General features: G+C 49.7%; 2 protein-coding genes across 6 annotated transcripts; one reads left to right on the plus strand and one right to left on the minus strand.

The window, feature by feature from the left end:
- Nucleotides 1–271: 271 nt before the first annotated feature.
- Nucleotides 272–5,718, minus strand: LOC130854314 (PWWP domain-containing protein 2B-like). The gene is made up of 5 exons (XM_057737005.1): nt 5,710–5,718; nt 5,040–5,508; nt 4,662–4,764; nt 1,518–1,551; nt 272–1,349 (listed from the first exon to the last, which is right to left on the minus strand). The coding sequence occupies exons 1-5, from the start codon at nt 5,716–5,718 to the stop codon at nt 1,263–1,265; spliced, it is 702 nt and encodes a 233-aa protein (XP_057592988.1). The 3' UTR covers nt 272–1,262.
- MYC (MYC proto-oncogene, bHLH transcription factor) lies at nt 3,677–8,913 on the plus strand. Of its 5 annotated transcripts, none has more exons than XM_057735449.1 (3): nt 3,677–4,177; nt 5,848–6,613; nt 7,871–8,913. In XM_057735449.1, exons 2-3 carry the CDS (start codon nt 5,857–5,859, stop codon nt 8,431–8,433), a joined length of 1,320 nt encoding a protein of 439 aa, XP_057591432.1. In that variant the 5' UTR covers nt 3,677–4,177; nt 5,848–5,856; the 3' UTR covers nt 8,434–8,913. The 5 variants fall into 5 exon arrangements, with proteins under 5 accessions (XP_057591432.1, XP_057591435.1, XP_057591433.1 ...); XM_057735452.1 differs by having other exon boundaries at nt 3,762–4,177; nt 5,845–6,613; XM_057735450.1 differs by lacking the exon at nt 3,677–4,177 and adding an exon at nt 5,184–5,274 and having other exon boundaries at nt 5,845–6,613.
- Nucleotides 8,914–12,153: the final 3,240 nt, after the last annotated feature.

Raw genomic sequence — 12,153 nt, forward strand, 5'->3', positions numbered from 1 at the left:
AGTAATAGAAAGACTGAGGTTGTTCCTTAAAAAGTTTTCTTAAAGGTCAAACTTCATCAGCTATCTCCAGGTGATCAGGTTCAGAAACACTTTACTTTTCTTTATTCCTTTATTTTTCTATTTATAATGTTTCTTTTACAATAACATGCATCCCTTTGGTCATCTCGAAAGATATTATTAGTCTTCATCTCCTCTGCCATTTCTCAACCCAGCAAACGTCTCTTCTAGGTCAAATGGTTCTTAAAAATTACTGAAAGAAAGACAACGTAGACCCTTAAGTCAAGTCTTGCTGAGATATGACTTTCCGTTTCCTCTGCTGTAAAAGGGGATGGCCCCGACCTTAGCTGGAAGAACAAAACAACTCCAGGCTGTTACTTGAAAATAACACCCCCAGGTAATAGCACCAGCCTGGGAGAGAAGAAGGTCTGGTCCTGAACCCACCAACAGCATCTCTGCCTGGGGTTCACATCTCCTACCCCTGGTTGGCATTGTTTGGTAGTCAGACCTTAAGACAGAGTATATCTGCTGTCTTTAGCAGCTTTCAAAAACTGCTCTCTAAGGTCAGACTAGACCTACTTTTTGCTGTTATTTGATTGATTGGTTTTGTGTTTTTGTAGGTTGTTTTTTTTTTCCCCCAGTAGAGAGCAGTCATTCAGCCTCCAGCAGAGTAATGCCAAAAGTGCCAGATTCCTGGGAAACCACCCTAAGAGACCACTTCTAGGAAGGATACTCGGTTGCCAAATTTCCTGGGGATATATCTAGGTGATCAGACACTGTCAAACAACCTTCTCATCATAAAATCCTACTTGAAATATTCACACCCATTAAGCACGCTATGTAAATTTCCCTCACATTTACTTCAACCTTTATTGCTTCGTCGTTTTGTTATGAACACTCTATTAAAATGGTCCTTTACACTTTTTTTTCAATGGAATCTGAAATGCCCCCCCCATCATTATGAAAACATCTGGCTATTCACCAATTTTTTTTCATTTAAAAAAATAATAAGCAAAGCCAAATAACTCCTCACTTTCCCCCTTGCCTCCCCTTCCCCAATAAATCTAGTGTCTCTCTCTGAAACATGGTGGCTAGAAGATGATGGCTTTCTAAGATGTGTGGACTAAAGCGTGCTTTGCTGCTATAGAATCTTGCTGGAAGCTTTTTTCGTGCGTGTACTTGTTCATTAATTCACGTTTACCGTAAATAGCATCAGTTCTCTATAGGGTGATATTTGTGGTCCATAAGAAGCGATGGGTTAATTTTCACCCCCTCTTAAGCGGTCGAATGGCCGCCTCTGAACCACTTTTCTCTCCAGCGGTTCCTCTTCTTTCCGCCCCTCCGCAGTCGGCCTGAAGGAATCATAAAAAGACGGCTGGAAACTCATTTTGAGGAACCGCCCCATCCTTCGCCCCGCTGGAAACCCCGCTCTCCAGACGCCCCTGCCCCCACCCGAGCCGCCCTCCTTCAGCTGGCATCAGGAGGCAGAGATCTAGGCTGCCAGTAGAGGGCACACTTACTTTACTTTCGCCAACCGCGGGCTCGGGTGCAGCCCTGGGAGGGGGCAGGGAAAGACGCTTTGCAGTTAAACCCTGACTAGGGATTGGTCACTCCCCGCTTTTGCGGCAAAGGCCTGGAGGCTGGAGTAATTTGCAGTCCTCAAAACTGCATTGTGCCGTGTGCTGATTTGGAGGAAGTTACTGCTCATTTAACAATTGAACGCCGAGCGGCAAACTCAACGGGTAATAATTTATCTCGAACACAAGCACTTTATACGCGAGGCCCTCCCCGCCCCGAATTTTTTTCTCTTTTGGAATGAGGGGGAGGGGCGTAGAAAAGTTTACCTAAAACGCCCGTGAGTGAGGGACGAGGGCTGGGGAAGATTGCCTCCTTTTTAAGGCCCTAGTGTAATGCAGAACAGCAAATCCCGAGGAAATATGTATTTTATATATATATTATAAATATAATATATGTATATATAGATTCACTGAGGGAGCGAACAAATCCTGTGTCGTGTTGGGCAAAATTCTAGGTCGACGTGTCTATTAAATATATATAGATGTACGTGGATTACACATACGCACTTCACTATGGTATTCAGAAAAAAAAAATTAGAGTCAGTGAACTACGAAATCAATGCCTGAAATTCGGCCAATTTTTAATTGGCTCAAGACACCACCACCACCACCCCCCAAAAGGCACGGAAGTAATACTTGGCTCCTCTCCTTAGATCAGAATCGATGCATTTCGTGTGTGTGTGTGTGTGTGTGTGTATGTGTGTGTGTGCGCGCGCGCGCGATCGCGAGTCCAATAATAAAGAGGAAAGCAGACCCAGAGAGGAAGTCAACGTCCAGCTTGTCCGAGGAGGAAAGAGTTAACGGTTTTCTTCACCAGGGACTCTGCTGACTCCCCAGGCAGGATCCGCCAGCTCGCCTCCTTCCCTCTTCTGAGTCTGGTCCCGCGGCTCGCGCCTGCCCCCTCCCCAGTCAGTATCCTCCCGTCTAGCGCCTTAGATATTCCCCAAACCTGGGAGCCCCAGAGTGGTGCAAACCGACGCCACGGGGCGCAAAAAGGATTCGTCTCTTTTCTGAAACCTGGCTGCGGAATTGGGAACTTAGAGCGACAGGCGCGGGGGTGGGATGGGGGTGCAGACGGGCCGAGGGAGGGCGGGGGAGGGTCCCCCGCGGCGCGCACCCGCGAGCGCGCTCCTCCTTTACTCCAGCTCCGGAACCCGCAGAAAGATCTCTGGGATTAGCGCGTACTGGGGGTGGGGGCGGAGAAGCGGGCTCCCGCGGAGATTCGTGTAGATCTAGCGCGGGCGGGGCCGAGGCTGGGGGGTCGTCTGAGGCTTTGGCAGCAATCTGAGGGATTCATTCTGGGTGGAAGGTACCCAGTCGAGTTAGCTGCACACACACAGAACGCGTAACACCCCCAACGAATACAGCGGGTGTTTATTCACAACTGCGCTCTCCAAGTAGACGTGGCAGTGCGTTGCTGAGTTACTTTAATAATTCCAGACACCATCTTCCTCCCTCTACCTCTCATCATTTATCCCCATCGACACGTAACCCCCCGCACACTCAGAGCGCGCGCCCATCAGCACCCTTCCTCTCCTCCTCTCCTCGTAGGGCTTATTTTCCAAACGCTGCCCTTTCCCCGGTCTTAGGGAGGCGCCCGTCCGCCCGGGACGTGCGTGGCTTGCCCGTGGGTACACAGTGTATTCTCAGCGTGGGGGGCTCAGTTGCTCTGCCCGCGATGATTTAAGCACATAGGACAAGTATGTCGTTTGTCAAACAGAGCGCTCCGCCAAAGGAGCCAGCCCCAGAGAAAGAGAGAAGGTTTGAGCGGGAGCAAAAGAAAATGGTAGGCGCGCGCAGTTAATTCATGCGGCGCTCTCGCTGTGTTTACATCCAGAGCTCGGCGCACTGGAGTGCCAGGCTCAAAGGGCTAAGTCTCCTCCCCTCCGGCCCTCCCTCCCTCCGCACCAGCGCCCCTCCCGGGTTCCCAAAGCCGAGGGCGGGGGAGAAAGAAAAAAGATCCTCTTCTGTGAATCCCCGCCCACCGGCCCTTTATAGGCGACGGTCTGAGCGGCCAAGGACCCCCGGGCTGCGCATCTCGCGGCTGCCACTGCCGCCGCCGCGCCCGGGCCGCCGCCTGGGTCCTCAACTGCCTCTGGAAGGGCAGGGCCATTCTGAGGCTTGGCGGGAAAAAGAGAACGGAGGGGAGGGGCCGTGCCTTAGCAATATAAAAGCCGGTTTCTGGGCTTTATCTGACTCGCTGTAGTAATTCCAGCGAGAGGCAGAGGGAGCGAGCGGGCGGGCCCTCGAGGGTGGAAGAGCAGAGCCAGCCCAGCGAGCAGAGTCGCGCTCTGGGCGCCCGGGGAAGGGAGATCCGGAGTGAAAAGGGGGTTTCTTCGGCCCCGGCCCGGCCGCCCCCATCCCACCCTTCCCGCCGACCCCTGCTAACGGTCCGCCACCCGCGCCGCATCCGCGAAACTTTGCCCACTGCCCACTGGAACTTACAACACCCGAGCGACAGCGCGACTCTCCGGACGCGGAGAGGCTATTCTGCCTATTTGGGGAGACACTTTTCCCCGCCGCTGCCCACGACCCGCGCCTCTGAAAGGCGCCCCTCGCCGCTTTTTTGGACGCTGGATTTCCTTCGGATAGTGGAAAACCCGGTGAGCACCCGGACCTATTGGCCTTTTAATTTATTTTTGCTACCGCATTAATGCTGCGATGAGTCGAATGGCCGAATCGGGGTGTCTTTTCTCCCATTCCTGCGCTATTGACACTTTTCTCAGAGTAGTTGTGGTTGGTCGGGGTGGGGTGGAGACGAACCAGAACTGGGTCGGGGTACAGCGACTTGTCAATATGGGAGAGGGGAAGGCAGAGGGAAAACAGGGCTACGTTTGTGAAAGTAGCCTTTAGAGGTTTTTGCTTATGGAGCTGGACGCTGACCCCGGCCGGTTGGACATTCTTTATTGCAGTAATTCCTTTTTGCCTTTTTGGGGGGAGAAGAAGGGTATCCTTCGCAGTGGGCAGAAAATCCTTTACATCCTAAGCTCCTTGGAGTAAGAATTACATATTGCGTGTGCGAGCGAAAGAGCTCCGCAGCCGCTGACTTTTTCCCGGTCTCGGAAAGGGCATTTAAATTTCGCTTACCGCATTTCTGACAGCCGGAGACAGACACTGCGGCGCGTCCGGCCCGCCGATCCCCGCGGCGTTTCCAATTCGCCCCCGGCTCCTTTGAGAAGTTGGCATTTGGCTTTTTAAAAAGGATAATAAAATTAAAGATCTTGGTCTTCAGAGAGGTTAGGACTTGGTGTTGGGGTGGCGCGGGGAAGAGGGAAAGGGCGGCTGGGGCAAAGATGTGTCTGATTCTCCTGAAAGTATTGACTCGGGGGGAAACGAGGGCAAATGTCTGCACCCAGCCTGGGCTCCCCGGCCGCCTCTGGTGTCCCCTCGCGGGTGTCCCCGCGCCCCTAAGATGCGGAGGACGGCAAGGAGCGGGACTCGGGGCTTTTCCAGAACAGCTGCTACCCTCGGCGGGTGAGGGGAAGACGCCCGGCTCCGGGCGCGGAATCGTAGCAGGGTCTCTGGCGCAGTTGCGTCGCCGTGTTGGGTGTTGAAGGGAGGTGTCCCTGTTATTATTTAACACTCCCCTTTTATTTATTGGGGTGGGGGTGGGGTTAAGGCTCCAAGCTGAGCTCGCCACCCCAGCCCGCGAGGGAAAAGAAGAAAAGCCGGCACAGGAAGGAAGGGGGGCGCGCTGGGGGTAGGGATGCAGGAGGCGGAGAAGGGAGGCTGGGAGGGGCGGTGGCGCCGGCGGGGGAAGGAGCGCGGCGAGGGCGCGAGTGGGAACGGGCGCGGCGCAAGGGGCCCCCCGCGCGGGAGGGGGCCGCGCGCAGCCGCTCCCGCCGCGGCGCCTCTCGCCTCCTCCTTCAGGTGGCGCAAAACTTTGCGCCTCGGCGTTTGGCAGATCGTATTCCGCACCGCCACCTCCCCCGGCCTGTTAAGGAGGCCAGAGCTGATTTCGATTGCTCGGCGGTCGCCGGGCCGACTCCCGGGCTTCGTGCTCCGGGCTCCCGGGGGACGGAAGCTCCGCGGGCGCTGCGGAGCTGGTTCACCCAGTGTGTGTCAGAGGTAGCAGAGGGTCACCCAGAGGGGGTAAAAGGGTGCTTTTTTTTTTTTTTTGGTTCCCCCCCTCCACCGGCCCCATTTGGGAATAGCTCTGGAAGGGGAGTGGTTGTGGATTGCGACGCGCGCTGCGCGCTGCGCGGGGTTTCGGCACCAACCAAGAACCCCTTAACTCAAGACTTGCCCCTCCTTTGTGTGCCCCCTCTAGCAGGCTGCCGCGATGCCCCTCAACGTCAGCTTCACCAACAGGAACTATGACCTCGACTACGACTCGGTGCAGCCTTATTTCTACTGCGACGAGGAGGAGAACTTCTACCAGCAGCAGCAGCAGAGCGAGCTGCAGCCGCCGGCGCCCAGCGAGGATATCTGGAAGAAATTCGAGCTGCTGCCCACCCCGCCCCTGTCCCCGAGCCGCCGCTCCGGGCTCTGCTCGCCCTCGTACGTCGCGGTCGCGTCCTTCTCCCCCAGGGGAGACGACGACGGCGGCGGCGGCAGCTTCTCCTCGGCGGACCAGTTGGAGATGGTGACCGAGCTCCTGGGAGGAGACATGGTGAACCAGAGCTTCATCTGCGACCCCGACGATGAGACCTTCATCAAAAACATCATCATCCAGGACTGTATGTGGAGCGGCTTCTCGGCCGCCGCCAAGCTGGTCTCGGAGAAGCTGGCCTCTTACCAGGCTGCGCGCAAAGACAGCGGCAGCCCGAGCCCCGCCCGCGGGCACGGCGGCTGCTCCACCTCCAGCTTGTACCTGCAGGACCTGAGCGCCGCCGCCTCCGAATGCATCGATCCCTCCGTGGTCTTCCCCTACCCGCTCAACGACAGCAGCTCGCCCAAGCCCTGCGCCTCCCCCGACTCCACCGCCTTCTCCCCGTCCTCGGACTCTCTGCTCTCCTCCGCCGAGTCCTCCCCGCGGGCCAGTCCCGAGCCCCTGGCGCTCCACGAGGAGACACCACCCACCACCAGCAGCGACTCTGGTAAGCTGGGACCCTCCAGGCCCGTCAAAAGGGGTGGCTGGCTGTCCTTCCTTTTCTCATTGGCTGCCAATTCAAGGGGCCACTTGAGTTGACCCCGCCTTTTCTCTTTGCTTATATTTGGAAAAGAAATGGCAGATCTGGAAGGGTCTGGGAGCTCATCATCCCTGCAACACTGGGCTTTAGTGTTGCTCCCATTCCTTCCCCTAAGATCGCCCTAGTGGCCAGCCCCCTCCTTTCCCCTCCCTCCCCTTAGGAATTTCATTTGGGTTTTTAAATCTTCTAGCTTATCTAGCAACTCAATCCCTCCCTCTTACCCCCTTAAGCATTTTAATTGCCCTGGGGTGGGGGGGAGGGGATCCTCATGTGGTTAAGAGAGGATTGATCTCTTCAGGAGTGAATGAATTACCTCCCTCCTCCCATAACTTCTGTGAAGTTGTTGGAATTGAATGGACTACAGATCAACCAAAACGAAGAAGGGCAGTGGACAGAGAATGGGCAGCCTCCTGCCTGAGCGCTGTGAGCTAGTGAAAGTGCCTTAAAAGTGTATCGACTGAGCAGTGGGATCTTTTCAGCCTCTTTTGAATAGTTAAAAGCAAGGCCTTTCCAAAATTGGACTTCTTTTTTTCTTCCCCCACCCCCTAGGACTTTCGGCAAAGCTGCAAGACTTTTTTTTTTTTCTTTTTACACTTCCAGTAAAATAGGGAGTTGCTAAAGTCATACCAAAGATTTGCAGCTATCATTTGCAACACCTGAAGTGTTCTTGGTAAAGTCCCTTGCAATAGGAGGTGCTTGGGAATGTGCTTCGTTTGGGTGTGTCCAGCACCTCATTAAATCTTAGGTAAGAGTTGGCATCAATGTTATATCCTGGTAAATTGTCATTTTCTTGGCTGTGCCATAAACCCAGCTGTCATTTTCCTCCCTGAGACACTGTCTTCTTGAGAAGAAGAGCAGAGATGATTGGCTAGGTCTCTGGGGGTAACTTTGTGCCAGGATCCTTTTCTTTTTTTTTTTTTTTTTTTTTTTTTTGGCCATGCCACACACGGTGTAGGAATCTTAGTTCCTCAATTAGGGAACAAACCCAAGCCCACTGCATTGGAAGCATGCATTCTTAACCACAGGACTGCCAGGGAAGTCCTCAATCAGGGTTCTTTCATACCCAATAATGCCTTGTATTTGCATAGTATTGATTTAATCTGATCATTGATTGCTTTAAGGAAACCGTTGCTAACTGAATGATTTCTCTTTCCTTTCTTAAAGAGGAAGAACAAGAGGATGAGGAAGAAATTGATGTTGTTTCTGTGGAAAAGAGGCAGCCCCCTGCCAAAAGGTCAGAATCGGGGTCACCCTCTGCCGGAGGCCACAGTAAACCTCCTCACAGCCCATTGGTCCTTAAGAGATGCCATGTGTCCACCCATCAGCACAATTATGCAGCGCCCCCATCCACTAGGAAGGACTACCCCCCTGCCAAGAGGGCTAAGTTGGACAGTGGCAGGGTCCTGAAACAGATCAGCAACAACCGCAAATGTGCCAGCCCCAGGTCTTCGGACACGGAGGAGAATGACAAGAGGCGGACACACAACGTCTTGGAACGCCAGAGGAGAAACGAGCTGAAACGCAGCTTTTTTGCCCTTCGTGACCAGATCCCAGAGTTGGAGAACAATGAAAAGGCCCCCAAGGTAGTTATCCTTAAAAAAGCCACAACATACATCCTGTCTGTCCAAGCAGAAGAACAAAAGCTCATTTCAGAAAAAGATGTGTTGCGGAAGAGGCGAGAACAGTTGAAACTCAAACTTGAACAGCTACGGAACTCTTGCGAGTAAATTGACCTATTGGAGGGAGGAACTGGAATCCCTCATGAAATTCTCATTTGTTACTAAGCGAAAGTGAGGAAAAAGGTTCCTTCTGACAGAACTCCTTACAGAGAACTCATTATGTATGAACTTTTTTCAGATGCATGATCAACCTCACAACCTTGGCTGGATCTTAAGACTGAAAGGTTTAGCTGAAATATAAACTGCCTCAAATGTGACTTTGGGCATAAAAGAACTTTTTTTATGCTTACCATCTTTTTTTTTTTTCCTTTAACAGATTTGTATTTAAGAATTGTTTTTACAAAATTCTAAACTGTATCAATTTTTCCTTTGTAAATAGAACCATTAAATGTAAATAACTTTAATAAAACCTTTATAATAGTTACACCATAATTTTTTTATTTAAGTACATTTTCCTTTTTAAAGTTGATTTTTTTCTATTGTTTTTAGAAAAAATAAAATGCCTGGCAAATATATAATTGAGCCAAATCTTTAAGTTGTGAGTGTTTTGTTTCTTTTCTTTCTTTTCTTTTTTTTTTCTCATTCTCTTTTCATCAATTACAAATCAACAGAATTTGACCCTTAAGGGAGTGAGCTTATGAAAATGGGAAAAGAAGTCATTTAAGAAAGGGTGAGAACTTTCCTTTGTTCTAATGGGTCTGGGGCCTTAAGGTCTTTAAGTTCTCAGGGCTGTAAGATGCTTCCTGGAGATTTGTGATAAGGGCCAGAGTTGATACTTCAAAGAATGAAAGGGCAGGAGGCTAGTGAGAGGGTTAGAGGTAGGCAAAAGAGATGCTAGAGGTTAAAGATAACAGTTAAGAATACAAAGGGGGGTGAGGACTGGGGCTTGGGAGGAAGATGAAGGAAACACTCAGTCTGCAGTTTCCATGCCATCACCAGCTCCATTGCAATCCAGGGGTCCTACCCGTTGAAACAGTTGGTGGGGGAAGAGTAGGGACCAACGTTTGCTGCTTGCCTGCTACTGCCAGGTGCTCTGGGAGGCAAGTTATTAAGCTTATATTATGAACAAGGGAATATAAAAGTCCAGAATGGTTATGTAACTTCTCCACCACACAGTAAAAGGCTGAATCCAGGTCCCATGTTTGTCGAAAAACACATAACACTTCACTAGCATGCTTAGCTCACTCTGTGTCTGCAGTACAAGAATGCTTTTTGGTTTGGGGCCTGATGGACTGACCCAAAGAATAACTGTATTTAGGTGCCAGGCATTTTTCTAAGCTTATTCCTTATAATAACTCCCCAGCAACCGTATGAAGGAGGCACTGTTGATTGCCCATAATAGAAAGGGAAACTGAGGCACAGCAAGACTTATCCGTGTGCCCAAGATCCACTGATAAGAGTAGAGCCAGAATTCCAACCCAGGCTTGACTTGTGCTAGACCACCTCGCAAACAAGCCAGTAGCAATAAACTGGTCAGTCATGAGGACAGGAGTCACCAATCGAGTGGAATATGTGACTTAGGTTTCAGCATTTAGGCCTGCTGGGACCTCGGTTCCTCTTTTTTTTTTTTTTTTTTAATTTTGTTTTTGTTTTTGTTTTGTCATCCATTGGTTCATTTTTCCTTTCACAATGAGAAACCCACGGCTCATTCACTCCTACCTTCACCATTTGTTAAGTGAGACTCACCGGTGGCTCCTGGGAAGGGGCCAACATGGAAATGCTACTGTTCAGATCATAAAATAAAACGTACTTACTCTTTGTCGTGTGAATCATTATTCTGGAAACGACAAACTCCCCCTCCTTCCAACCTCTCACACAGGGACACGCATGACACAGGCTCATCATTAGAACATGAAACGGCATTTTTTCATGTAGATATTATTAATTGTACGCCTTTGAAAACACCACAGTCCAAACCAGAAACTGGAGCATTGACTATATAGGCAAATGGAAGTTACTATCACTGTTCTAATTATCTCATTGTCTCAGCCTCAGAGAAGATCTTCAGATCCCTGTTCTCGCTTGGGGGTTTAAAACCACCACGACCCATAAATCAATGAATAATTACTGTCTTTGGCTTTGACCCCTACAGTAATTTATTCAAGTCCGTAACATCTTTTTCTTCATCCTTTATTCTGGATCCTAAATCCTACCCGAATAGCTTCAAGCTGTCACACCCTACATCCTAAATTCAAAGGGAGATACAATCCACAGAAGTTAACTAGTTCAAAGTGTTACAAAAGCAGGGCAATCTTAAACCATTCACTCTTTGCCCCTTTGTGGCTGGAGTACAGCCCTGGAGGGACTCACATGGGAACAGGGAAGGTATTAGTTTGAATCACTAAGTCCGGGCAAGCCTGTGGAATAGGAGAGAGTGTTCCTCACTAGAAAAACAACTCCCCATCCCAAATGATCAGGAAACAACTTTTGGGATGCAGAGCTTGGCTGTGAAGTTGAAAGGGAGCCATTCCAACTACGTAACAGGCCCCCCCTCTTAGCTTTATGGAGCCAGGGAACGTTCTGAAAACAGAATAGAAGCCAACTTCTTTCCAGAAAATCAGGCTGACCTTGACCTCAGCACAAACTGGCCCTCAGAGCCAATCCAGAGAGTCCCAGTGTTTACGCCATTTTACAATCTATTTTGTAGAATAACAATGATCAAGAATTGGAGCTGGAGGGACGGAGCTTAAGATTTGGTCAGCAATATACAGGAAGGAATCAGTTAATACTAACTATGCCTTTTACCCAGGACACTGTCCAGGAATTAATGCCTTCCCCAGGGATTCCTGGGGGGGTTTCTTTGGGGATGGAATGTAGGAAGAAGACAGAAAGATTATTTTATGCTGCCATTTGGGAGCAACAAAGGAGATCCACGTTATAAAAACAATCACATTTTTAAATGCACAAAGTTTTCACAATCCCAGCCTCATAAGTAGGTTACTCCCAGCTAGGATGTGTAAGTAGAGTTCTCTGCTGGTCTTTAAGACAAAGCTAGGAAGAGAGGACAAAATAATCGTGTTAGGGGGTTTTCTGTGGCTCGGTTGTAGCAGCTGATGAGAATTTGTTAGTATACACGCTAAGGGCCCCTAACACATTTCCTCCCAACAATGCATAACCCTTAGGCTGAAAGAGGCTGAAAGGTGTCCCCCAACACTATCTATAAATGCACTAGCAGCTTTACAGGAGGTTCCTCTTTTAAGGTTATAGACCATTACAAGCCTATGTCAAAGGAGAAGAAGTGTAGACACAAACTAATAGGATGAGAACAGGGACCTGTTTAAAAAAATTAAAAAATAGAAACAAAACTAAAAAGACTCTACCACCCACCATGAAAGCTGTAGCAATAACCTTTCTCTAATCTAGATCCTTCCGAGGGGAGAATCTAGACTAAGTCCATTTTGTTTATTTTTGTTTTTATTTTCATTACTCTAGAGACTAATTCGAAATATAGAATACCCAAGAATGTTTGCTTTGCCAAACTGGTTTGAGGTGACTCGAAATGACTCTGAATTGATTTCTCATTCTGTTTTAAATTTTATTTCTTTCAATATTAGTCTATGCTAAGCTCTTCTGGAAGACACAGTTGAGGGCAAGTGTTAATGGGTTGTAGATCTTCTGAGGTTAAAAGGAATGTGCTTTGTTTTCACACAATGCCTGGGAGCAGCGCAGTCACAGTCCCCAACACTTTCTTCCCCTGTCACCCCATCAACCCATCTAGGGATAAAACAGGAAAGCTGGGGAGAGAGAATTAACCTTCTTTACACACCA

Source organism: Hippopotamus amphibius, chromosome 5 (genome assembly GCF_030028045.1).
Source record: "Hippopotamus amphibius kiboko isolate mHipAmp2 chromosome 5, mHipAmp2.hap2, whole genome shotgun sequence".
Lineage (NCBI taxonomy): Eukaryota > Metazoa > Chordata > Mammalia > Artiodactyla > Hippopotamidae > Hippopotamus > Hippopotamus amphibius.